The sequence below is a fragment of the Engystomops pustulosus genome, chromosome 4, assembly GCF_040894005.1.
Source record: "Engystomops pustulosus chromosome 4, aEngPut4.maternal, whole genome shotgun sequence".
Taxonomy (NCBI): Eukaryota; Metazoa; Chordata; class Amphibia; order Anura; family Leptodactylidae; genus Engystomops; species Engystomops pustulosus.
In genome coordinates this window covers 133129469-133156283 of record NC_092414.1, presented here as the reverse complement: position 1 = coordinate 133156283, position 26815 = coordinate 133129469, and the positions used below count along the sequence as shown (strand labels likewise).

General features: G+C 41.7%; 2 protein-coding genes across 2 annotated transcripts; both read right to left on the bottom strand.

The window, feature by feature from the left end:
- Positions 1-297: 297 nt before the first annotated feature.
- On the bottom strand, positions 298-25363 carry TMEM209 (transmembrane protein 209). Its single transcript, XM_072147501.1, has 15 exons — positions 25051-25363; positions 23995-24136; positions 22429-22487; positions 22151-22282; positions 21170-21411; positions 20568-20772; positions 20197-20372; positions 15177-15248; positions 14999-15095; positions 13513-13638; positions 12361-12458; positions 4152-4266; positions 3064-3161; positions 2475-2548; positions 298-1268 (listed from the first exon to the last, which is right to left on the bottom strand). The coding sequence occupies exons 1-15, from the start codon at positions 25094-25096 to the stop codon at positions 1211-1213; spliced, it is 1740 nt and encodes a 579-aa protein (XP_072003602.1). The 5' UTR covers positions 25097-25363; the 3' UTR covers positions 298-1210.
- Positions 5158-9599, bottom strand: LOC140127156 (uncharacterized). The gene is made up of 2 exons (XM_072147500.1): positions 8779-9599; positions 5158-8672 (listed from the first exon to the last, which is right to left on the bottom strand). Exon 2 carries the CDS (start codon positions 7995-7997, stop codon positions 5388-5390), a length of 2610 nt encoding a protein of 869 aa, XP_072003601.1. The 5' UTR covers positions 7998-8672; positions 8779-9599; the 3' UTR covers positions 5158-5387.
- Positions 25364-26815: the final 1452 nt, after the last annotated feature.

The window sequence follows — 26815 nt, the reverse complement described above, 5'->3', positions numbered from 1 at the left end:
CAGACCTTTGGTAGTCTATATCGAGAATATGAGAAGTCTGCATACATGTTAAAATGGGAAGGATGGCTAGGGAGTACTATCCCTATACCTACATAGATATCATATGGTATAGAGCACCCAAGGGTTTTATTTTGTACATTATTTACATAATTTACTGGGATCATTTGTTGAGAAAGGTTGCAAACTTTGATCAGGCTTGTATTTGGCAACAGGCAGCAAGTGTTTAGCATGGTTTGCCTTTTTTTTTTAAATTTACCTTTCTTCAAGGAACAATTTAAAGTCCATTATAATAAAGAATGAAAGTCAAAAATGAGAAAAGTTTATTTCATAAACAATTCCATATAAAATACATACATCTCATCAAGACAAATTACAAAAATGCTGTACAACAATGAAAGTGTTGCGTTAATGAAAATACTGCTCACACATATCTGCATTGAAGTGAAATATATACACATTGTGGTAACTGCATCAACGGAAATATTCCAGCCATTTTACTCCAATATCCAAATCTTTTATTTGAAAAACAGTCATTCAATGGTATTTTTGAAGATGCTATCTGCCTGATGGGACAAGTTCTGTCAAAATCCTGTCAGGTTGTTTTTTTTTACACTAAATTGGCCCAAGCATGTGCAGAATCAAGCATAATCTGTTTTTAGGGTCTAAAACTAAGATTCCCTTAAGGGCTTAAGTCAGGATTTGTATCCCCCTTTCTACAGGAAGATCCATATTAATATGAGATTTAAAATGCTGGAACAGATCAGTAGGACTTTCTATCCACCATTCAGCAGATTTGTATTTTCATGAGCAATAGAAAGGTTAGTTAGGGGCACTATTGCAAAGATTACTTGATGCTGCATATGTTGAGGTTCCCCTTTAAACCAGATATAGGGACTCAAAATAAATACCAGCCAACCAAAAAAAATGGTCAAAAATTACCTAAAAGGTTCATTGTTTTTAGAAAAGCATTAACAGTATGGCCGGGCTCACCAAGTGGATATATTCATTTTACAACGTTAGTTCTATGCACTTCACGAGTCTTACACCAAATATCAGGCAACAGGGGTAAAACAGTTATATAGCTGTATAGCAGTTTTTGTTTTCTTTACATACGGCACAAGAAATGAAAAAGGGATATTAAAAACAAACGCAAACCCATACTCCATGATTCCTTTAAATAACAAGAAAAAAAGTATTCAAATATTTATTATCAAAGTTCACCAAAAATCCACAATATATTTACTCCTGATAAACCAAGGTTGACTCTCCTATGGGAAAAAAAAACACAAAAATCCAAAATCAGACCGTTGTTGACACAATCAGATTGTACATAATTTGATATTGAGATAAAAAAAATCTTTACTGCAAATTTGATGTTCAGGTGATCAATTGAAAAGATGCAGCCATACAGAGCTACTGTACAACAAACTAATTCACCTATGAGCCCTCTCCAATCACCTGCATCATTAAGGGCTTAAGAACAGATTTACGAGAATGTTGTCCTTTACAATTCACCTATCATGGAAAAACTTGCTGGAACTGATTGGCCTTCTGACAGGTTATAGAAATGTGGGTAAGATTCCTCTCGGGTCATGATCCCAGACAGATTGGGAGCTACTACTTAATGCCCAACTACTGAGGGCATTGAACCCCAAACCGTTGTGGTCCATCATTACATGGACCATAACAGTTTTCGATTCAATTACCATAATTAGGCTATGATTTGTGCTATAAACCTGACCAACACCTCGCACTACAACCAACCCCCTTGTTATTTAGAGGGAAAGAGACCAGGTTAGCCAACAAATAAGTGTAAAATAAGACCAGATTTAAGATCTTAAAAATAACCAGATTTATTGTTCAGAATTAGCACATTGATCAATCGGGCACAGTTTAGGATGGTAATAATATATTCACTGGTGGTCCCATGACATAGCAGAAAACTAGAAGGGAGCAGTTAACTCACAAATACAGAAAATGTTAAAAGGACAGCTACCATCAGTTTACTGATGGTGGACGTGTCCCTAATTAGATGTCCCTCAGGACTTCTTTTATTATAACTTTATAGGCTGCGATTGCGGAAATACAGAGTTATATAAGTTTTGCCAATTACCATGTGGTGCACAGGTAACTTTTATAACTATATTTCCACAATTTATGCACATCGCACATTGTAATGAATAGGTTAACGGCTGTCAGGGCAACCCATCGCCACCCCTGGTGACATCACAGGGGGAGGGACTCCCATACTCCGTCAGGATTTAAATGACTCCGGCAGCTTTTCCAGGAGCATTTGCAGGGTTAACACCTGTGATCGCTGCCTGGTGTAAGGAGTTAAATACAGATATCACTTAATTGTATGGGTGTTGTTTTCACTTAGGATTTATGTAGAAATTCTTATTCCTTGATTTTACTGACTAAAAGTGAAAGGAACATCAGCCACTGAATATCCATAATTCTTCCATTCCACTTACCCAAGCATCCCAGATTCTTTAGTCTTTATTATGTACAGAAACATAAGCAATGTATGGAACAAATTGTTTCTCCCCTTGAAATATATAAAAAAACAAAAGTATATTAAGTCCTTGCGTATTATGTAGCTGCTCAAAAATATCTATAACTGTTACATTGGTGAAAATATAATGAAGACAGCACAGTGTCGAAATCCATTTGTTCCAGTTTCATACAAATTACCAAATAGACAACAATAGCCAAGACTATACACTCAGTGCTCCAATTCAGCTGAATGGAGTTGCCATGCATGCATGGCACAAACTCAACTTCACGCAGAAGCAGGATGGAGGTCAACGGATACCTATTCCAACGATAGGCGCAGGTTTATGATATAGAGTGGACAAGTCATAAATACTAGATGGTAAGGGTGTCCCTACAGTATATCTTAACCAGGAATTTCTTCATGACTGATACCAAAAGCAGTAACAGCACCCGCCAAAACAGGTTTTTACTTTTTATTTTCGGTAAACAAAAGCCGTTAACAAGTGTTCTATGCTATGCTTTGTCAGAGTTACTCAAAAAGATGGTTTCTATTTTTAATTATGTTACCTTCGGCAAGTTGTATATATGCTTTTGGTAGACAAGTTCATAGTGTGGAGGGTTAATGTTGCTCTGATGGATGCAAAAGACATTCTCATTGGTAGTATCTAAAAAGGAAAACAAGTATCAAAACGGTTTAATTGAGAAGTGAAGACTTGGAGAATGCTCATGCATACAAAAGCATCTGCAAAATAAAATATAAAAAAAAAGATAAAAATCGTATCATGTCTGTTGCATGAAATTTGTTATTTGTGTATGCTAACCTAGACCATTTGGCAATGGCTGACCTAATAATCTATTGATTTTGCTGTAACATTCATTTGAAAGCCACATCCAACAACTTTAAAAATCATTTGCTTTGTAAATTGCAATTAACACGTAAATTTAAGTATATGTGTAAAGTCATACATTAAAGTGATCCAACAGCATTTTTAAGCTGCAGACAGTGTTGGGTGATTGAGATCTGTGCAGACTTACCTTTCTGCAAATTGCCTATAGCAGAAGGACTGTAAAAAATGCTTTTATATTACAGGATTGAAAACCATCCACAAAGCGCATTTATTCTGGTTAGACTACATTTATATAACACCAAACATACATGTCATAGATGGCTATAAATTCTGGTGCAAATCTAAATTTTTCCTGCCCACTTTAGCAGGAAACATTTAAAATTTGCATCAGAAATGACAAACTCTTAAAAAATTGTACACATAAATTGCCCCATTGTGCATGGATGATTTGCAGAAGTTAGTGATCATTAAACACTTCAGAGACCATCAGAAAATTTGGACAAAACACTAGGCCAAACTCTGCCATCAGGATTCATGATGTGGATTTTTATTAAAATGCCCTATATTCGGAGCAGAGTCAGTATGGAAGGTGCCTATAATATAGGTCATATTCCTCCTTTTTTCCATGAGGGGATAATGGCAATGAAAAAAATTTTAGAATTTTCAAATACAGCCTCTTGCAGTAATCTAAAAGTTTTTTGGTGAAATAGCATACAAAACCAGACTTGTACTGTGTTCCATAATGACAAAATTATGGCATTTAAAAATAAACATATCTGAACACATACAGACCGCTTAAATACATACCAGGTTTATCTGGAGTCTGAACAAAGTGTTGGGAGGTGAAAGTTTTGCCATCAGGATACTTGGGATGAGGAGGCAGTCGAGAGTCAAGGTATGTACAGAAAACATGCATGAGTATCTAAGTGAGGGAAAGAGGAAAAAAAAAAAAAAAAAAGGTGGAAAATTTTTTAAATACAATTTAGCTTTATTAAAAGGGAACCGGCCTTCAGGATTTCACATTTTGACCTAGTGACAGGTTCCCATAGGCAGTTTAATACCCATTATCAGTCTTCATTAATAATAAACATTGTTAGTTTCATTGTTAGCTGGATCCCTGCCAGCAAAGTCATCGGAAGCCTCTGGGCAAGGCTGTGAGTACCTAGAAAAGCTGCCGGCGGCATTAAAGAGCCGGCGGCGCGTGGGCGCCGCCCATCTTGGCTCCGATCGTCACTCCCCGTGACGTCACCGTGGAGCGGCGATCCGTTGCCATGACAGCCTCGGATCACACAAAGATCTGCACATTGTAATAGATGGTATGCAAAATCCCCATATACTGCCATACTGTAGTATGGCAGTGTATGGTAGGATCAATCAGACAACCTAGGGTTAAAGTACCCTAGGGAGTCTGAAAAATAGTAAGAATAAAAAAAAAAAACTAAAAATTCAAATCACCCCCCTTTCCCTAGAACTGATATAAATATAAATAAACAGTAAAAATCATAAACACATTAGGTATCGCCGCGTCCGAAAATGCCCGATCAAAATATAATAACCGTTTTTCACTGCGTTTTACCCCGTAGCGGAAAATAGCGCCCGAAGTCGCAAATTGCATTTTTTAGCCATTTTGAAAAATAGAAAAAAATTCTATAAAAAGTGATCAAAAGGTCGCACAGTCCTAAAAAGGAGAATTATTCTCACCGTTAATTCGGTTTCCATTAGTCCACCATGACGGCCCCAACTGGAGGATGACCCTTGACCTCTGTAGGGACAGGAAGAAGAGAGGTTAAATACCCCACCCCGGCATCCGTACACCAGTGGCTTCCAAATAACTACACCGGCCTTGGATGCAACCCATTTATTGTATGTTATCAATGCACACAGAACAAATAGGCAATTTCAACTTTTTTTAAATTACAGGGTGGGAAATATATATGGGCCGTCATGGTGGACTAATGGAAACCGAATTAACGGTGAGAATAATTCTCCTTTTCCATAGCGTCCCCCATGACGGCCCCAACTGGAGATGTACCAGATAAATAATTAGGGTGGGACAACAGCTTGTAAGACCTTCCTTCCGAAGGACTGGTCTCTAGCACTTTGAACATCTAGCCTATAGTGTTTGGCAAAAGTTAGGTGAGTAGACCAGGTAGCTGCTCTACATATGTCCTCTAACGAGGCGCCCCGTTTTTCCGCCCAGGAGGCTGCCACTCCTCGGGTCGAGTGGGCCCTAATAGTCCCTGAAATGTCCAGGTTGTTGGCATCATAAGCTTCTTTGATGACTGTTCTTATCCACCTGGCGATGGATGCCTTTGAAGCTTTTCTGCCCTTGCACTTTCCTCTAAATTGTAGGAGAATGTTGTTGTCTTTTCTCCAGGATTTGGTAACTTCAAGATAATGTAGCAGGTATCTTCTGACATCTAGCGTATGCCACTCCTGTTCTTTGGGATGTTTTGGATTCTGACAGAAGGAAGGCAGAATAATCTCTTGGTTACGATGAAAAGATGAAGCTACTTTGGGAGTAAAGGCTTTATCTAACATTAGTACAATCTTATCTTCACATATTTTAAGATAAGGTTCTTTAATAGACAAACTCTGGATCTCACCCAAACGCCTAGCTGTTGTTATGGCTATGAGAAAGGTGAGTTTTAGCGTTAATTCTCTAAGCTTGACCGACTCCAGAGGTTCAAACGGTATTTTTGTGAGATAATCCAGTACTAATGAAAGATCCCAATTGGGGATATTCTGTTTTATTTGAGGTCTTAGTCTAGCCGTAGCTTTGACAAACCTTTGGATCCATCTATTTTCGGCTAATGGGGTGTCGAAAAAGGCACTGAGGGCTGAAATCTGGACTTTTAAGGAATTCGTCTTAAGGCCCTTGTCAAACCCTGCTTGCAGGAAGTCGAGCACCTGTGAGACATTAGGGGACATTTGGTTAGGAGGAGTCCTGCCACAAAAAGACACAAATCTTCCCCATATCCTGGCGTAGATTTTGTGGGTAACTGGTTTGCGGCTCGCTTTGAGTGTGGAAATTACCTTGTTTGATAGTCCCCTGGATATCAGCAATCGCCTTTCAGGATCCAAGCCGAGAGCCGGAGAGCCTGTGGATCTGGATGGTAAACTGGACCCTGGAACAGAAGGTTGTTTAGAGGTTCCAGCATGACAGGTCCTTCCAATGCCATCTTTCCTAGCCATGGAAACCAGTTCCTCTTTGGCCACCAGGGAACAATGAGTATAACCTTTGCTTGGTCCTCTCTGATCTTCTGAATCACTCTCGCTATGAGAGGTATAGGAGGAAATGCGTACATTAGAGGTCCGCTCCAGGACTGGCTGAAGGCATCCCTTTGGCAAACCGGAGTATTTGGATCCAGAGAGAAGAAATGAGGAACTTTTGTATTTTTGCTGGTGGCAAAAAGATCTGTCACTGGTTGTCCCCATTTTTGTATGAGACTTGAAAAGATGTTCTCGTTTAGACACCACTCGTTGTGGTCTATCGTCTGACGACTGAGATAGTCCGCTACTTGATTCAATTCTCCTTTTAGATGGGTGGCTGAAAGAGAGCGGATGTTGGTTTCTGCCCAGATGAATATCTTGTCTGAAAGATTGAGGAGATCGGGGTTCCTGGTACCCCCCTGATGACGGAGATAAGCCACCGTGGTGGTGTTGTCTGAATAAATTTTTACATGTTTTCCCCTCAGGCTTTGAGCACTTGCTCTTAAAGTCTCTAGTACAGCTCTCAGTTCTCGGAAGTTCGAGGAACGGGATCTGGTCGAGTACGGCCAAAGACCTTGAACGGGAAGGCCTGCTATGTCCGCTCCCCATCCTGACTGACTTGCGTCCGTCCGGATATTTATCACTGGCCAGGGATGCCATGATATCCCTCTTCCCAGGTTGGAAGTATCTATCCACCACTCCAGGGATTGCTTGACAGCTTCCGGAATCTGGACCTTTTGATTTAGATGTTGGGGATCTTTGTCCCAGGAGGCCAATATCCAACTTTGAAGGACTCTGGTGTGACTCTGGCTCCACTGTACACTCTGTATGGAAGATGTCATAAGGCCCAGTATCCTCATGGCTTCCCTTATCGTGCAATGACTTCTTTTTTGAAACAATATGACATGTTGCATTAGTCTCGTTGCTTTCTCTGGCGGTAAGAAGGACATCTGCTGGATCGAATCTAATAACGTTCCTAGAAACACAACCTCTGTACTTGGGTTTAGTTTGGACTTTTCCAGGTTTATTATCCATCCTAACTGATGTAGGATCCTCATTGTGAAATCTCGGTGGTGTATAAGCTCTTGTTTCGAACTGGCCACCAGTAACAGATCGTCCAGGTAGGGGATGACTAGAATCCCTTTCCGCCTCAAGAAAGCTATCACCTCGATCATGATCTTTGTGAATGTCCTGGGGGCCGAAGAAATCCCAAAAGGCAGCGCCTTGTACTGATAGTGGACCTCTTCTCCCCAAGGTGATCGTACTGCGAATCTGAGGAATTTTTGAGATTTTTGATGTATTGGCACATGGTAATATGCGTCCTTCAGATCTATCGTACACATAGACGCTCCTGGTTGGATCAGAACTGCTGCCGAGCTCACTGTTTCCATCTTGAACTTTCGATATCGTATGTACCTGTTCAGATTCTTCAGGTTGCATATCATCCTGAAAGAGCCATTCGGTTTTTTTATCAAGAAGCGGGGAGAGTAGTGTCCTTCTTTTAACTGTGTCTGAGGTACCGGGATGATGACATCCAACTGAATGAGTTTTTGTATCTCTGACCACAGCGAGTTTGAGAGGTTTCCTGAGGGCTGCTCTGTCAAAACAAATTTTCTGGGGGGAAGAGAGGTTAGTTCTAGATGGTAACCTTCCCGAAGAATACTTAGTATCCAGGGATTTGATGTTATCTGAGTCCACTGGAAGTGGAACTTCAATAGTCTTCCCCCCACCCTGGCGTCATTGTTTTCTAAACGCTGGGGCCGAGTTGCTGGCACTGAGAAGGAAGCCCCTTCCTCTCCCTCCTTTAGGGTAGCTCCACCTGCCCTGTTTGCCTTTCCCTCTAAAGGGCTGTTTTCTGTCCTTAGAGTCTCGAAAGGGCTGCTTTCTTTGGTTACTTCTGGATTCCGGAAACCCTTCTCTTATAAAGCTACGCATTTCATCCACAAATGAGGTTCTCTCTTCTCTGAGTAGATTATCTACGCAGGTTTTACAGACCGGCTTTTTATAGTCCGTAGGGAGTTTCTCTAAGCACATATTACACTTTTTGGAAGTGGTTTTCTTTGTGCCGGACTGATCTTTAGCTCTCCCTTTATCCTTCTCCTTTTCCCTGGGCTCCTGCCAAGGAGAAGGAGAGGTAATTAGTCCGTAACCGACACCTCATGTGAAAAATATAGGGACATGTGGGTGACCCACCACCCTATCCCCGGTTGACCCTACTTACAGGGTTCAAGGATATGAGGTCCAGACTTGAAGCCTCCATGCCATGTGTCTCCATATTCCCAATTGTGGGACCACTGATATCAGCAAGCCTAAACATTTATAGAAATGTGAGATAGACTGTGACATTTAATCAAGTGGAATATAACAAGGGAGTACCTGAGGTATCTTGAGGGTTATACAGCACAAGCCCCTAAGAAAGATATACACATGTCTATATAGACCTGAATTGTATATAACACATATGACACATATGAGGCAACCATACAGCATGTTAACCGACCTAGTTGGCTGGAAAATGCTCAGAATAGCGTCCGATTCTAGCGACTACTCTCGTCAGGACCAGAGTGCGACTATTAGACCTCAGATCAACGTGAATACCTGCTTTTTCAAGCTTACCGCTCCACGCTCCTGCTTCCGGGTCGCGCCATCGTGACGTCACATCCGGTCCCGTCATTTCCGGCGGAAGTCGTCACCAGAGTCGGACGGCGGCCGGCCCACGTGACCTCCGCGATGGACACGCTCCGGGTGTCCTTAGCTGCGCAGAGCCGCGGGCAGAGCCGGAGAAGAAGGCATCTCTGTCTTGTGGCAGAGGAAAGGACCGAAGTCCGATCGAGGCCGAGACTGCCTTAGGGTAAGGGACGATTCCCTGCGCCACACTGGTCCCCCCTCACCGTCCCAACTACTGGGGATGAGGAGAGACTTCTCTCTACTCCCTGCCCTGTGTAGGGACAGGAAGCCACTGGTGTACGGATGCCGGGGTGGGGTATTTAACCTCTCTGCTTCCTGTCCCTACAGAGGTCAAGGGTCATCCTCCAGTTGGGGCCGTCATGGGGGACGCTATGGAAAATAAAAGCGTTGAAAATGTCATCAGAAGTGGCAAAAAATGACACCACCCACAGCTTTGTACACTAAAGTATGAAAAAGTTATTAGCGCAAGAACACGGCAAAATGAAGAATTTTTTTTCTGTACAGGAGGTTTTAATTTTTGTAAATGTATGAAAACATTATAAAACCTATACAAATTTGGTATCCCTGTGATCGTATTGAAGTAGATCTGTTATTTGGGGCGCACAGTGAAAGCTGTAAAAACCAAGCCCACAAGAAATGGCGCAAATGTGTTTTTTTCATCATTTTCACTGCATTTAGAATTTTTTTCCCGCTTCCCAGTACACGGCACGAAAGATTTAATACCATCACTACGAAGTGCAATTTGTTACGCAGAAAATAAGACATCACAAAGCTCTGTACATTGAAAAATGAAAAAGTTATAGATTTTTGAAGGTGGGGAGTGAAAAATAAAAACGCAAAAACGAAAAAGGGCCTGGTCCTTAAGGGGTTAAAACTAAATGTAACCAATAATGTTTTTAATAAAAGATTCAATGTTCCTACCCTGTTTCCCCTTAAATAAGACAGTGTCTTATATTAATTTTTGCTCCTAAAAAGGCACTAGTTCTTATTTTCAGGGGATGTCTTATATTTCCATGAAAAATAATTCACATTTATTGTTGAACAAAAACTAAACTTCTCTAACATCCTTATAACTCTCCGAACTTATTTCATGCTGATTTTTGGTGACTCCATTTCTATTGGAATCATTGGCCCCAATCGCTCATGTTTACCATAACACTTTCCTTAAATGATCCCCTTCTTGTCAGCACTTCATGTCTGGGTAGCTGCTGGTATCACATTTGCAGCCCAACAGTCAGAGACTTAATCCCATATTTCTTCCCCATGTCACAACCTTCTGCAACATTTAAATGATCTACTAATATTAACCCCTTAACGACTTGGCCTTTTTTAGTTTTTTCACTTCCATTTTTCACTCCCCACCTTCAAAAATCTATAACTTTTTTATTTTTCCACATAAAGAGCTCTGTTATGGCTTATTTTCTGCGTAACAAATTGCACTTCGTAGTGGCGGTATTTAAATATTCCATGGCGCGTACTGGGAAGCAGGAAAAAAATTCCAAATGCAGTGAAAATGGTGAAAAAACACATTTGCGACGTTTTCTTGTGGGCTTGGATTTTACAGCTTTCACTGTGTGCCCCAAATGACAGGTCTATTTTATTCTTTGGGTTGCTACGATCACAGGGATACCACATTTGTACAGGTTTTGTAATGTTTTCATACATTTAAAAAAATTAAAACCTTCTGTACAAATTTTTTTTTTTTGATTTTGCCATCTTCTGGCGCTAATAACTTTTTCATACTTTGGTGTACGGAGCTGTGGGTGGTGTCATTTTTTGCGACTTTTGATAGCGTTTTCATTGCTATCATTGTTAGGACTGTACGACCTTTTGATCACTTTTTATTAATTTTTTTATATTTTCCAAAATAGCAAAAAAATGTCATTTTTGACTTTGGACGCTATTTTCCGTTACGGGGTTAAACGCAGGGAAAAACCGTTATTATATTTTGATAGATTGGACATTTTCGGACGCGGCGGTACCTAATGTGTTTATGATTTTTACTGTTTATTAATATTAATATCAGTTCTAGGGAAAGGGGGGTGATTTGAATTTTTAGGTTTTTTTAATATAATTTTTTTTTTTTAAACTTTTTTTTACTTTTACTTTAACTATTTTTCAGACTCCCTAGGGTACTTTAACCCTAGGTTGTCTGATCGATCCTACCATATACTGCCATATTGCAATATGGCAGTATATGGGGATTTTACTCCTCATTCATTACAATGTGCTGATAGCACATTGTAATGAATGGGTTAAAACGAGACAGCATCGGGCCTTCGTGAGACCCGATGCTGTCATGGCAACGGATCACCGCTCCCCGTGACGTCATCGGGGAGCGGCGATCCGCGGCAAGATGGCGGCGCCATCTTTTTGAAGCCTCCGGCAGCATTGCCGGTGGCGATCGCCGTGAAAGCACCCGCGATCGGTGCTAGCACCGATCGCGGGTGTTACCGGTAAGCCTTTGCTGCAATATGCAGCAAAGACTTACCGGCTATGGAGAGGGCTCGGCCCGCGAGCCCTCTCCATGCACCGGGACCCGGCGCGCGCCGTACTAGTACGGCGCGCGTCGGGAAGGGGTTAATGTACAACATGGGGGGAACTGCTGCAATGGCTGCTGCTAGCTCTTATTTTCAGGGGAGGCCTTATATCTCTAAGCTTGAACAAAATTGTACTAGGTCTTATTTTCAGGGGATGTCCTATTTTAGGGGAAACAGGGTATGGGAACCTGTCATTAGTTGTCATCACTTGCAGAATGGCTCTCCAATCTGACACACTGACTATTGGACATCTTGACTGAGGGTTTAGCACTGTCAGATATTTTTTTTAATGAATTATTTCATAAAAGTCAATAAAATCAATTAAATCAGCAATATGTGGGATGATGCCTACTGGTACCCATTGGTCCAGGACCATGTTAATGTAAAACATATAGTGCTGACAAGCAACTTACAATGTCATACATTTATGGCATGGGGTAGCAATGAAGTAAACTGGCGTTTATAGGTATTTTAGTGTATTTTGTTGCACAATTTAATATACAAATATATAAGCAATCTTATCTCTTTGTGCCATTAAACAACCACCAAATATGTCAGTTCCAGCTGCATCCTACCACAGAATCTGTAGGAAGGTCAGTGTCCCATTTCCGACCTTTATAGTCTCCACCTCCATTCCACCGAAAAGAGCTCATGCAACCACCATGAGACAGTTCTGCAAACATTAAGAAAACAAAAGCAAAAGCAATCAAGGTGTAAAATTGCAGACATGCCTCCAAATGTAATAATGGTGCTTTGTAAAGGACATTTATATCAACATATACAACTACACAATGCATAATCATCTTTCCCTTTTCAATAAAACAGTACATCAAAAATAAAGTACAGCAAATTAGAGTGTGTGGCCACGCAGGTCCCAAAATGAGTAAAGACTAGCCATAACATAATATTGAAGGATATAGAATCAGGGTGGTAAAGTCCTACAAAAGGTGATAGGCACTAGGTCTCTTATGGAATCCCAAAGAGTCAGGGCCAACCATATATTATCTTACCACACCGTAAAGTGAAGTGCATAAAAATGAGAAACCTGAGATTGGGAATGAGGAAATAGGGGAGGAAAGCCATGGTTCTAGGGTCCGTTTGTATCATCTATTCAGTTATGGAAGTCTTCTACTAAGTAAATCCCAAACCGGGGACTAAACCACAATAAAATAAATCCATTTGACTGACAAAAGTGCAGTAGAAGATTGCAGGGGCACACACTCCAGTGTGGTAGAGGGGTAGAAGCATCACTGAAATGCCATGTGCCACATTTATTGAAGCTTAGACCATTTTTTAGGCAGTTTTCCGATTCATACAACAAGGGCACAACCGCGATATCCAAGAAGTGGGAGCGTGACCGGATAGAAAAAGAGTGCCAGAAAATTCAATATTGTGGTTCAGCAAACTAATAGGTGGGAAAGTATTCCCACCAGTCTTTTACTACACCAGATTAATCATCCAGCAGCATACACAGAGATTAATCTAATAAAATCTATAAAAAGATATCTGCATCACTTTGGCTAAAAAGTTATATTTTTGATTTATATGGGTTTTTTTTTAGGTTGCATGTTTTTCCATAGTGGAAGAATTGGCCTACTATGTATAAAATAAAAATGGTTAGGAATATAATCCAAAATTGTTATTTTGCAGCTGAAAGACAAAGATAAATAGAAAAGGAAACTTAGGAGGAGACTAAGTTATACAATCTAGGACAAAGAAGTTGTTACCTTTAATACGCTCAAAGAGGTATTCCTGATTTGGAGTGACGTCCAGGTACTGGACTATAACATTTAGTGAAGGGATCAATTGTGCTTTTACAAGAGCGGCTTGCTTTAGACTGCTAATGCTGGACTCTAGGAAGAAATGCAAAAATATTCTCATTACTGTTAGGGGTCTTGCAATTACCTGTACAGACCACCCTCTTTTCATTTAACCGGTTAAAGACCGGCCCTTTCCTGTTTTTTTCATTTCCATTTTTCACTCCCCACCTTCAAAAATCTATAACTTTGTTGTTTTTACACAATTCATGCAATTCATAGTGATGGCATTGAATATTCCCTGTCGTGTACTGGGAAGCAGGATACCTAATGAGTTTATGATTTTTACTATTTAGATTTATATCAGTTCTATGGAAAGGGGGGCGATTAGAATTTTTAGGGTTTTTTAATTATAATTTTTTTTTTTAAACTTTTTATTTTTACTATTTTTCAGACTCCCTAGGGTACTTTAACCCTAGGTTGTCTGATCGATCCTAACATATACTGCCATACTACAGTATGGCAGTATATGGGGATTTTACTCCTCACTCATTACAATGTGCTGATAGCACATTGTAATGAATGAGTTAAAATGACGTAGCCACTGGTAGTCGGAACACCCGAGGCTACCATGGCGACGGATCGCCGCACCCCGTTGACGTCACGGTTGGCGACCATCCTCAGAAAGATGGGGGCGCCACCTTTTTGGAAACTGCCGGCAGCGATCAGCAAGAAAACACCCGCCAGTGTTACCGTTACGCCAGTGTTACCGGTAAGCTTTTGCTGCAATATGCAGCACAGACTTAACGGCTATGGAGAGGGCTCAGTCCGTGAGCCCTCTCCATGCACCGGGACCCGACCGCCGCCGGTGTTACACGGCGGGCAGTCGTGAACCTGTTAAAGTGCAACAAAAATTTAGGCCAAAATTGCTTACATCCCTCGACGTTTTACAAAAGTTTTTGTCCAGTTTACCCACCCTCTGCTTTTAGCAGTGTGTATGAATCAAAACTTTCTCTTCTATTCACATCAACATCTGATAAAAGGACATATATATAGGGACAGATAAGCTTTTTATAAGTGTCCTGAACCAAACACACTGCTGGGGACTGGATTCCTTAAATCATATCGGTATACTATATATGGGGATTTTTCTGCTTATCTGTAACCATCTGTCCTCTTCATAAACCCTTGTTGCAGGATGCAGTAATAGTACGTCCATGTGCAGTTAAGAACCTACAACATTATTATAGTTGACTGCATCAGCCTCTTTGTGAATGCTGCATAATGTGACTGTGCCCTAAATCCCTCCTTAATAAAGCGGATGTAGTCACTGATGGTTTAGAAACCCTGACGTTTAGAAATTTTGCTGAAAATTGCATTTAACATCAAATTATTCAGACTAACTACAATGTTCTAGGATTTCTAAAATACCATCTTCCAAACATAAAATTTTTACCCCCAATTTGCAGCTCGGGGCAACCGAGCCTTCTCATCTGCATGTTAACAGTTTCCATCTCTTGAACCAATGGCACCAGAATTGTTTCATTAATCCACTGAATGGAAAAAAAAGATTATGCTAATTAATATTTCTGACAGAAATTGCCAATTTAAGAAGTTTATGAAGTATAGCATACATTTCGTAATTTTTCTGTCCATGAATCCATGTGGTCCAAAAGTTGGCGGTTCATTGTTACTCTTGCCCAGATCTACAAAGTAATTATATAAAGTTCATTATTGCAACACATTAGAAGTTCATTTTTGAAAAAAACTTTGTTTATGGATTACCAAAACTCCCAAGAAAAACTTAGAAGGCTCCATTCAAAACAAATCAATAGCTCCACCCATGTCTAGCAGTTATCCTCCTCAGTTTGGCCTGTCTCTGCAGTAGCTGTGTCTGAAAATTCATGCATTGCAAAGGCATTCCATCAATTTTAATGTGTATGACCTCATTTCCCCTGCAATGGTGATGTACAGAAAAAACCCTGTACTTCTTTCAGCTTTTTTACCGACTGTGGACAGACATGCTATAATCAGGCATCCTAAAATAAAAGGGATGGTGGGGTGTGGGGGACATCCAAACTGAATGAAAGTTTACTTCAGATTACCAAAACACTGCTTTACTAGCTGCAAGGTGTGAGGTGTTTCCTCAGAGACCTCTTTTCTCTAATCATGTGCAAATGCTTTAAAGGTCAGGGCGATATTAAAAAAATAAAAATAAAAAAAATAATACATGCCAAGGCCTCATGCATACGGGCTACCCAGTGAGGGTGCGGTCACACGTCGCGTTTACCGCATGCGTTAAAAAACGCATTGGAATAGCTGGAGAGTGATTTGCCTAATTAAACACCTCTTAACACTTGTGTTTACAAAACGCATGTGTTAACGCATGCGTTAACAATGCGTTAACGGTTGCGTTTTGTAAACACAGGTGTTAGCAGCTGTTTAATTAGGCAAATCACTCTCCAGCTATTCCAATGCGTTTTTTAACGCATGCGGTAAACGCGACGTGTGACAGCACCCTAACAAACTGAAAGTTTTTAATGATAAATTTAAGGATTTCTTTTTATTCCAGTTTATTAAAGATTTACAGGCGGTCCCCTACTTAAGGACACCCGACTTACAGACAACCCATAGTTACAGACAGACCCCTCTGACCTCTGGTGAAGCTTTCTGAATGCTTCATTATAGTTTCAGATTGCAATAATCAGCTGTAAGGTGTCTGTAATGAAGCTTTATTGATAATCCTTGGTCCCATTACAGCAAAAAATGTTTAAACTCCAATTGTCACTGGGGCCTAAAATATTTTTGTCTGGATCTACAATTATAAAATATACAGTTTCGACTTACATACAAATTCAACTTAAGAACGAACCTCCAGACCCTATCTTGTACGTAACCCGGGGACTGCCTGTATACTGGAATTTCCAGCAATTCTCACTCAGGCCTTTAGGGTTAATAGTTCATGGGCTTAAAACATATAAATATCATACGATATAGATGTTAAACAGCAGGATCCCAGCACAATGTCATCTGAATATAACAGATATGCCAGACCATGGCTCTGGTTTATTTTTCCCAACCCACTCCTTTTCAATTTAGACATTTACTCCAGTTTTATCATTTCACGGTGTGGTAGAAAGATTTATATAGCAGTTATATTCAAAAAGTTGCAAATTTTATTCATAAATCCACTTCAGTTACCCATAGGCGAAGAGGGAAAAAAAATAAATGAATAACACGTTTAGCATCTGGTTAAATAGCAACAGCTCTTTCTTGATGGCCGTGTTATGAATCGCTTGAATTACATGCATTTTGAGCTCACTGAGTAAGCACACATCCAAATTCAGAAGTTAACTCCTTAACGCTCTGCGCCGTAGCTCTACGGCGCAGAGGTATAAGGAAAGTATGAAGAGGGCTCACGGGCTGAGTCCTCTTCATACAGAGGTGGGGGTTTTTGCATTTTGCACAAAACCCCCACCGCTAATAACCGCGGTCGGTGCTTGCACCGATCGCGGCTATTAACCCTCTAAACGCCGCCCGCAAAGTCGCGGGCGGCGTTTAAAAGACGGCGGCGCGCGGGCGCCGCCATCTTTTTTTCGATCGCCACGCCCCCGAACGTCATCGGGGGGCGGCGATCGGTTACCATGGTAGCCTCGGGTCTTCTCTTGACACGAGGCTACATGGTTTATGCAGGTTCGTTACAATGAGCCAGTGGCTCATTGTAATGTAAGACCTGCAAAAACGCCATATATTGCAATACTGTAGTATTGCAGTATATGGTAGGAGCGATCTGATCATCTAGGGCAGTGATGGCTAACCTATGGCACTGGTGCCAGAGGTGGCACTCAGAGCCCTTTCTGTGGGCACTCAGGCCATCACCAGAGAGGACTCCAGGTATCTGCCTGCAGTCCCAGACAGCCCAGAACTTGCTGTGCACAGAGCTATATTAAAGTGACAGCTCTACCTGGGACTATTTTCTGCTTTATTGGTGTCCTCAGGTGCTGGTATCAATGAAAACTGTGACAGAGAAGGGAGTATAAATCACAAATTAAATTTCTGTGATGGCACTTTGCGATAAATTATTTGTCTTTGTTGTAGTTTGGGCACTCGGTCTCTAAAAGGTTCGCCATCACTGATCTAGGGTTATTGTACCCTAGATGGTCTAAAAAATAGTGAAAAAAAAAAGAAAAAAAAAAGTTTAAAAAATAAAAAAAATTAATAAAATATTAAAAGTTCAAATCACCCCCCTTTCCCTAGAACGGATATAAAACATAACAAACAGTAAAAATCACAGACATATTAGGTATCGCCGCGTCCCAAAATGCCCGATCTATCAAAATATAAAAACGGTTACGGCCGGCGGTGACCTCCGAGGCGGGAAATGGCGCCCAAATGTCCGAAATGCGACTTTTACACCTTTTTACATAACATAAAAAATGAAATAAAAAATGATCAAAATGTCGCACAGACCTCAAAATGGTAGCAATGAAAACGTCGCCTCATTTCGCAAAAAATGACCCCTCACACATTTCCGTGCGCCAAAGTATGAAAAAGTTATTAGCGTCAGAAGATGGCAAAATTTTTTTTTTCTTTTTTGTACACATTCGTTTAATTTTTGAAAATGTATTAAAACACAATAAAACCTATATAAATTTGGTATCACCGCGATCGCACCGAACCAAAGAATAAAGTAGGCGTGTTATTTGGAGCGAAGAGTGAAAGTCGTAAAAACTGAGCCCACAAGAACGTGACGCACGTGCGTTTTTTTTTCAATTTTTCCACATTTGGAATTTTTTTTCAGCTTCGCAGTACACGGCATGTTAAAATAAATAACATTACGGGAAAGTAAAATTTGTTACGCACAAAATAAGCCCTCACACAGGTCTGTACACGGAAAAATGAAAAAGTTATGGATTTTTGAAGTTGGAGAGCGAGAAATGAGCCGGAAAACCCTCCGTCCTTAAGGGGTTAAGAAAAACACATACCATATACACTCACCGGCAACTTTATTAGGTACACCTGTCCAACTGCTCGTTAACACTTAATTTCTAATCAGCCAATCACATGGCGGCAACTCAGTGCATTTAGGCATGTAGACATGGTCAAGACAATCTCCTGCAGTTCAAACCGAGCATCAGTATGGGGAAGAAAGGTGATTTGAGTGCCTTTGAACGTGGCATGGTTGTTGGTGCCAGAAGGGCTGGTCTGAGTATTTCAGAAACTGCTGATCTACTGGGATTTTCACGCACAACCATCTCTAGGGTTTACAGAGAATGGTCCGAAAAAGAAAAAACATCCAGTGAGCGGCAGTTCTGTGGGCGGAAATGCCTTGTTGATGCCAGAGGTCAGAGGAGAATGGGCAGACTGGTTCGAGCTGATAGAAAGGCAACAGTGACTCAAATCACCACCCCTTACTAACAAGGTAGGCAGAAGAGCATCTCTGAACGCACAGTACGTCGAACTTTGAGATGGGCTACAGCAGCAGAAGACCACACCGGGTGCCACTCCTTTCAGCTAAGAACAGGAAACTGAGGCTACAATTTGCACAAGCTCATCGAAATTGGACAGTAGAAGATTGGAAAAACGTTGCCTGGTCTGATGAGTCTCGAATTCTGCTGCGACATTCGGATGGTAGGGTCAGAATTTGGCATCAACAACATGAAAGCATGGATCCATCCAGCCTTGTATCAACGGTTCAGGCTGGTGGTGTCATGGTGTGGGGAATATTTTCTTGGCACTCTATGGGCCCCTTGGTACCAATTGAGCATCGTTGCAACGCCACAGCCTACCTGAGTATTGTTGCTGACCATGTCCATCCCTTTATGGCCACAATGTACCCAACATCTGATGGCTACTTTCAGCAGGATAATGCGCCATGTCATAAAGCTGGAATCATCTCAGACTGGTTTCTTGAACATGACAATGAGTTCACTGTACTCAAATGGCCTCCACAGTCACCAGATCTCAATCCAATAGAGCATCTTTGGGATGTGGTGGAACGGGAGATTCGCATCATGGATGTGCAGCCGACAAATCTGCTGCAACTGTGTGATGCCATCATGTCAATATGGACCAAAATCTCTGAGGAATGCCTCCAGCACCTTGTTGAATCTATACCACGAAGAATTGAGGCAGTTCTGAAGGCAAAAAGGGGTCCAACCTGTTACTAGCATGGTGTACCTAATAAAGTGGCCGATGAGTGTATACTCGTGCATAAGCAGAGTTTTTCACAAGCAAAAATGTGCTGAAAAACTCCAACTCAGCTTATACTCAAGCGTATAAAACAAAACAACCTTACATGCTCAGTTTCTGATGCTCCCCCCCAGATACTCTTTCTTCTTCTCTTCACTTGTAAACAGAGTGGGCAGAGACACGTCCATGCACTCTGCCCAACAGCACCCACTATAAAGCGGAAGAGAAGAAGGAAGAGGAGCTGCAGGGAGTATAGGAAAGGGAGTATGTATAGTTTTTACACACCAAGGGGGTGCAGGGCATTACATTAGTGGGGGAGGCTGCGACCAATCCATTTCCACCCGAGGCTTATACTCAAGTCAATACGTTTTCCCAGTTATTTGTGATTGTTATTTTTTTTTACTGGCAATTTCAAGCATATAAAACGTGGCCAAAATCAGTGCATCTTACTTGGGACCATACCTCTTCTGCTGCCTGTTTGGAGCCAAGATCTGTTTCATCCTTGTGTGCAGAAGGAGCCTGAGACCTGGATGCCAGCTGGTACTGGTACTTCCTAAGAGTGTGAGCATAATCTCCCATTGAGCGACTATAATTCCAGAATGTTGGGCTGTTTGACGTTGAACTGGATTCCGGACTCCCTAAATTGGATTGAAGTAAAAAATTAAAGACTAAAAGCACTATAAAATAAAAACTGTCATAACTGCACATTGCAAAGTTTGCTTTATTCAAGTAGAATTCCAGAAATGAGACATGTGGTCTAGAAGGTCAATTTCTGCAAAAGATTTACTACTCAGTCACTGTATATTGCCGATTGCCAAAATAAATACTCATACCCAGCTGAGAACGTTGTTGCTTTTCTTCTTCACTACGGATGAACGTATCAAGTAACTTGAGATCAGTCATGTAGTCGTCCTTGCCAGCAGGGGAACTGTAAGCAAACGGTGATGAACGATATCGTGATCTTAAGCCACTATTTTCCAGTGGACCAAGGCTGCTGGGGTATGTTGGAGATCCAGCTGTGGGACTAAAGTTTTGCAACTGAAAAGTTAAAAAAAAAAAAAATTCTAATTATCTTTTATAGTATATACACACACACCCATACCCATAAGTGATCAACTACTACATTATAAATCTCATTTACCCAGTAAGGACTGTTCAAGTGTTGCCCATGGTCTGAGTACACCCCTGTTAGCCCTGTGACCCCCCCGCCCCAACCTCCTGGCATTTGCTGGACCCAGAAGAAAAGGAAGTTTGCCGAAACTAGAGCGTGGAAAGTTAAAAAAAAATATATATATATAAATAATAATAATAATAATAATACAATCAAAGAAATCCCATTTAACTCTTAGACTCCTTAACATGTTCCACAAATAAATAGCTGGTAAATAAGGATTCAAATAACAATCAAATTTACTCAAGTTTTTATTGACATTACCTTGGTGAAGCTATTGTTCGGTGAATAGGCTACAGCCGTAGCAAAGGAACCCCCACTGCTTGGTAGCAGAGCCTGCATCTGGGGGCTATAACCACCGATGAAACTGGAAGAAAATTTGGGACTAGTGCTAGGTGACCGTGATGGACTGTAGCTCAGGACACTCTGCCCTTGTATGCTAGGAGAAGGTGTAGAAGCTGGGACTACATGTTTCACAAGATCCTTTGGTGGAGTACACTGTACATCTACAAAATAATGTAAGAGAAATTGAAAAAAAACAAAAACAAAACACTATAATTTTGATTTAAAAGAATATTTCAATGTGGTATCCTCAAGATATATTCAATAATGTTAACACATAGTTTGGGTCAAAGCAAAATTACACAAGGAAGGCTGTGAAGCATTTTTATTATTTAACTCCTTACCAACCTATGACGCAACTGTACATCACATGTCTATTAAGGATGTAAACGGGTGGAGCCTGCTCCATACACAGTAGGTGTAAGCTGCATTATTCAGTTAACACCTGTGGCTGACACCCACGATCAGTGCTGGCACCGATGGCGGATGGTTTTTAACCCCTTCCCGAAGTAATAGTACAGCAGGCGTCGGGGGCATATTGCAGAAAACAGCCACCAGCAGCACCTGTGGCATTTACATGCGTGCCACCATATTGGATTCAATCACCGCCCCAGCAATCGTTACTAGACTTGTCCAGGCTTGTCATTCAGCCTGATCTTTAAGCGTCTATTGTATTTTAAAAATGTTGGATTGTCATAAGAACCAGGGTTAACAAAGCTTCAGTGCAGACACCTCTGATAATTGTTACAGCTGTTGTAGCCTAGGGCTAAAGTACAGTAAATTATTAATTACCAGAGGTCCGTTTGTTACTAGGGGTTGTCTGTAAGTCGGGTGATCTTTAGTAGGGGACCGCCCGTACTAAAAATTTATGCTACACATTTGTAAGAGAAATCAAATACTTACTTGAATTTTGTACTCCAAGGAGTTTTTGCTGAGAAGGGCTTAGTGTAAAATTTGGCAATGCCATAGTATATTTAAAATACCTCCAGAAGTCAACCAATGCATTCAGACTAAATAGTAAAGCAAAAGCCAGCTCTGAAAAAGATTATTTTAAAAAAAAACAACACTAATAATCGGATGCACATGAATTTTTCTTGCAGAAAACATCTGATGATTTAACATTTCCAAATGTAAATAATTGATTTGTAGATCTGCATGAGGAAAAGTGCATCAAAACTTACCAATGTACCATAAGGGCCAACATGAAATCTTATAATAAGTACTGATCATTTTCCCAGTCCTAAAAGATGATATGAAGCAAAAGATAGTGAAATTACATTATTGCTTTCTGATTTTCTGATTACCAAATACATAAAAACAATAATTCTGAGTAAAACGAGTAAAAATATTTATCCTAGCTCTTGTTCAAAGGGGTAATTTACCTTTATCCACCCATGATAAGAATGGGTATGGTGCAGAGCCCCTTACACCGATTTCTGGCATATGGTATGGACATGCCCAGTTGCCCAATCTCTATGGGATTCGGTGACAGCCCTTTTACCTAGTATACTGAATATACCTGTTCTTCTTAACCCCAAAGTATGCTTGTTAGGGATGCTCCATTAAGAGGCAGCATCACTCACGTCAGCATCATATTCTTGAGAGAATCCCTTTTCCTGGCAAGAAAAGGGTTTGCACTGTGGTTGATGGTGCCCTGTACGCAGACTTTCTCCAGTTTAAAGGGAGTTTCCCACGGACTAAAGCTACGCCCTATCCGAGGGATAGGGCCTAACTTGCTGAGAACCCCACAGAACCCTCGCTGCTCCATCAGACTAATGGAGCAGACGGCTGCGCAAGACCATTCTGTTCCATTAATCTCTCAATCGGCCATCTGCTCAATTAGTCTGACGGATAAGTGAGGGATTCGACTGAGCCCTCGTTTACACAATCTGTGGTGGTATCAGCACTGAGACCGCCACTGAGCAGCAAGTTAGGGCCTAACTTTAGTTTGTGGGAATACCCCTTTAACCATGTCATTCCCTTAAACCACCTAGTTTGTAAGGGCAGGGGTTGCCCTGATAAATACCAAAAGGTGTGGGGAAGGTGATGCGAATCACTTTTGATGCAATGCTCAGCCGATTCCTTCACCAATCAGGTGCATACTCTGGATCTCGATCTTCTTCCAAGGGAGTAAAGGGAAGGGTACCAGAAAATGTATTCAACTTGGTCTAATGTGGTGTACCCACTTTGTATGTCAATGGTTAGCACCGCTGTCTTACTGTACCTAGCATCTGTTGCTGTTTGTTACCTTTGACTATGAATAATGTTATTTTGCTCCATACTTAAAGCTTAATAAAAAGGGGTTTAAAGAAAAAAAAAAAAAAAGGTGAGTTTATTTGTAATAATACAAACTTTACAATACACAGGACTACAAAGCTGTCAATCCAGATCCATAGAATGACGGTCTAGCCAACCCTTGTGGCCATAATAATGGTACATTAAAGGAAACCTACCATTTAGAATGGCAGGGGTAAGCAGTAAGTACCGAGCACCAGCTCGGGGTGAGCTGGTACCGGTACTTACTTTCATTAGTGTTAATAACCGCTGTATCGCGGTTTTAACACTGTTTAAACTTTAGAGCAGAAGAGGCTTCGGCGCTGCATGCGATCGTGCCAACACTGCAGGACTCGGGGAAGGTGGTAGGGAATAAGACCTGACTGGAATCCTGTAATTTTTTCAATTATTTTTCAGACATTTCTGTGACAGCCTTTATTGCCCAAATTAAAAATGTTGCTGGTTTTACTCACATTTCTGTATAAATCATTCCAGCGAGGGACAAATTCAAAAGCCCCCAGGCTAGGACAACATTTCGGGCATGGGCCTCTCTTCTCATCTTGATGGCAGTATCAATAAATGATATAGATGGACTTTGCTGCTCAGTCTTCTCACCTACGAAACAGACAAGAAATACTATTTTATCCAAATGATTATCACAATAACATCCAAAGAAAAATTACAAATCCCTGCCACTTATCTTCCAGCCCTTTAACTCTAAAGGCAGCCACACACATTAAACAATGGTTCAGATATGGGGGGGTTTTGGCCAATCATTTAATGCATAATTCGAATTCCAATAACCCCCTGATGACAGGTCATAGAATATAAGGATCAATACAGCAGCTTGTTCCATCTCCAATAAGAATACATGCACACTTGTTCAAGCCTAACAGACGTGTATTGGTCAGTGTGGAATCAGAAGGAAAAACAGTCAATTTAAGCTCCTTGTCGTCTCCTGAATAAATATTTGGTGTAAGCAGTGCTTTAATAATGTCATTATCCCAGGCTGTGCAGTGTCTGGATATTTACAGACCGACCACAGTGCCACCAGTCATAACCAGTGATCTTCAAGGCAGGTGCGCCAAAGACACACACTGGAACCACCAGGCAAGCGCACTTTTACTTTTTTTTCCATAGTGGTTACCTTGGAGGTTTTCCATGATTTCTTTAAAATAAAACCTTTAAAGGAGTGTTATATATCTACCTACCCACATCACAGGAGAAGATATAGCTGTATAGTCACTTAGGTGATAGCAGTTACTAGTATGGGGCTCCAGAGCCCCCAATGTAAAGGTTATTATTGTACACGGATGGTCAGGAACGTGCTGGTGCTTCGGAGGCAAGTGAATGAAGCACAAATGTATATTAGCGAGAACACTGTCATCTGACACTTAGGTTTCCAGGAAACATTCAGTGATTGGGGTATAATATATATCTCTATATACAGCGCTCATAACTTCCGGCATGCCTGAGCACCACCACGCTGGGCCACCCCACACTCTGCACAGCACATATAGCAGCAGTACCTCGCCTGTTCTCCAGGTAAGAAGTGCTCTTGTTACTGTCCGCCATCACGAGGGGTTAAAACCGCTGCTACACACACGCCGGGCACGTCACTCACGACTACCGAAGCCGGAACGGTACAAATAGAGTCCCTGTCACACAGTGCACCAGCCACAGCGCTACGGGACCGCTGCGGTAACCATCGTCCTCCCGCAGCCTGTCCGGTACAGTATATGAGAGAACTTCCCGCCTACCGGTACCAGCCAGCATGGAGTGATGACATCATAGCCACGTGACCGCAGTGTACGGGAAGTTTTACCCCGGGCTGTCCGATAGGGGGCGCGAACAGTGATTTTTTTTCTTTATGGGGCTGTGTGCTGGGCAGGGCCTTTATTAAAGGGCACCTACCACCACAAATCTACCTATAAAGGTAGATCGGGTGGTAGGTGCATCAATGGGACGTGAGGATAGCCCTTTTAAGGGCTAATCCACACGTCCCCTCACTTTTTTGATAACTTTTATTCCACATATATTTAAATTTACTTATGCGGCTACCGGGGCGTGGAGTAGCCGCATATGAGATTACACGAGGCGGCTACTCCACGCCCCGGTAGCCACTTTACCCCTCCTACTCACCCATCTTCGGCGCGCAGCTCCGCGTAGCTGCGCGCCCTCGTCCGGCGATCCTGCCGTCTGCGCATGCGCAGAAGAGCAGGTCCGCGCCTGTTTCAGAGTTGTGACCGCGCAGGCGCGGGCCTGCTCTTCTGCGCATGCGCAGACGGCAGGATTGCCGGACGAGGGCGCGCAGCTATGCGGAGCTGCGCGCCGAAGATGGGTGAGTAGGAGGTAAAGTGGGTACCGGGGCGTGGAGTAGCCGCCTCGTGTAACCTCAGATGCGGCTACTCCACGCCCCGGTAGCCGCATAAGTAAAATTTAAATATATGTGGAATAAAAGTTATCAAAAAAGTGAGGGGACGTGAGGATTAGCCCTTAAAAGGGCTATCCTCACGTCCCATTGATTCACCTACCACCCAATCTACCTTTATAGGTAGATTTGTGGTGGTAGGTTTCCTTTAAGGGTCTCATTTATTTACTTTACTTTTCTTTTTAACGACTATTTAGCATTTTTGCCTCTTTTTTGTGACTTGTTGCCATTTTAAAAAGTTCATCATGTTGTTTTTTTCAGTGGAGAGTGATTTGTAAAAAGTTTTCAGATGTGGGCATGTAAAGAAAATTTTGGTGTAATCGCAGTAAAAAGGCACAATTTTTTTGCAAATAAACTCCAGGGCAGGTATAGGTGCAACACCCCTGCCAATGTATAGGCAAGGGAGTAGTTGCTAATAAGGCCCTCTACCTGTCAGGATCCATCTGGTGAGCCTGCGCAACTCACCCAAGGGATAATGCAGGGAGATCTCAGGTAATAGCACCTGTAGATTCTGCCTGAACAGGCAATAGTTAAATGGGTGTAAGATATTAACCAATGAGTTGGCTGTATTGTAAACTGGAGTGTGATTGGAGAGGCGCTACCACCTGACCAGGGGAGAAGATAAAACCCCTGTGCAGTGGGAACACAGGCCTCCAGACCTCATGGTCTTTCTACAGAGCCACAAGGTCCAATCTGCAGAGACAGAGTGAACAGAGAGAGACAGTGTTCAGTACACCTTCAGTACTGACACAGGAGACTCTAATCCAGAGCTGCAGCTTCCTCAGTTTGGACACAGCTCCATCCCAGCCTGCATCTACTACCAGGCTGGTGCATTATTCCTGAGGACCACTCTCCCCAACCAC

Bases quoted from the DNA above. Each gene is read 5' to 3' on its own strand.
- LOC140127156 (XM_072147500.1), bottom strand. From the start codon at position 7,997: ATGCAACCTGAAGAATCTGAACAGGTACATACGATATCGAAAGTTCAA.
- TMEM209 (XM_072147501.1), bottom strand. From the start codon at position 25,096: ATGGCGGACAGTAACAAGAGCACTTCTTACCTGGAGAACAGGCGAG. The intron at 21,412-22,150 runs GTAAGTATTTGA...ATTATTTTGTAG, and splicing joins CCTTGGAGTACAAAATTCAA to ATGTACAGTGTACTCCACCA. The intron at 15,096-15,176 runs GTATGCTATACT...TTTTCCATTCAG, and splicing joins GGACAGAAAAATTACGAAAT to TGGATTAATGAAACAATTCT.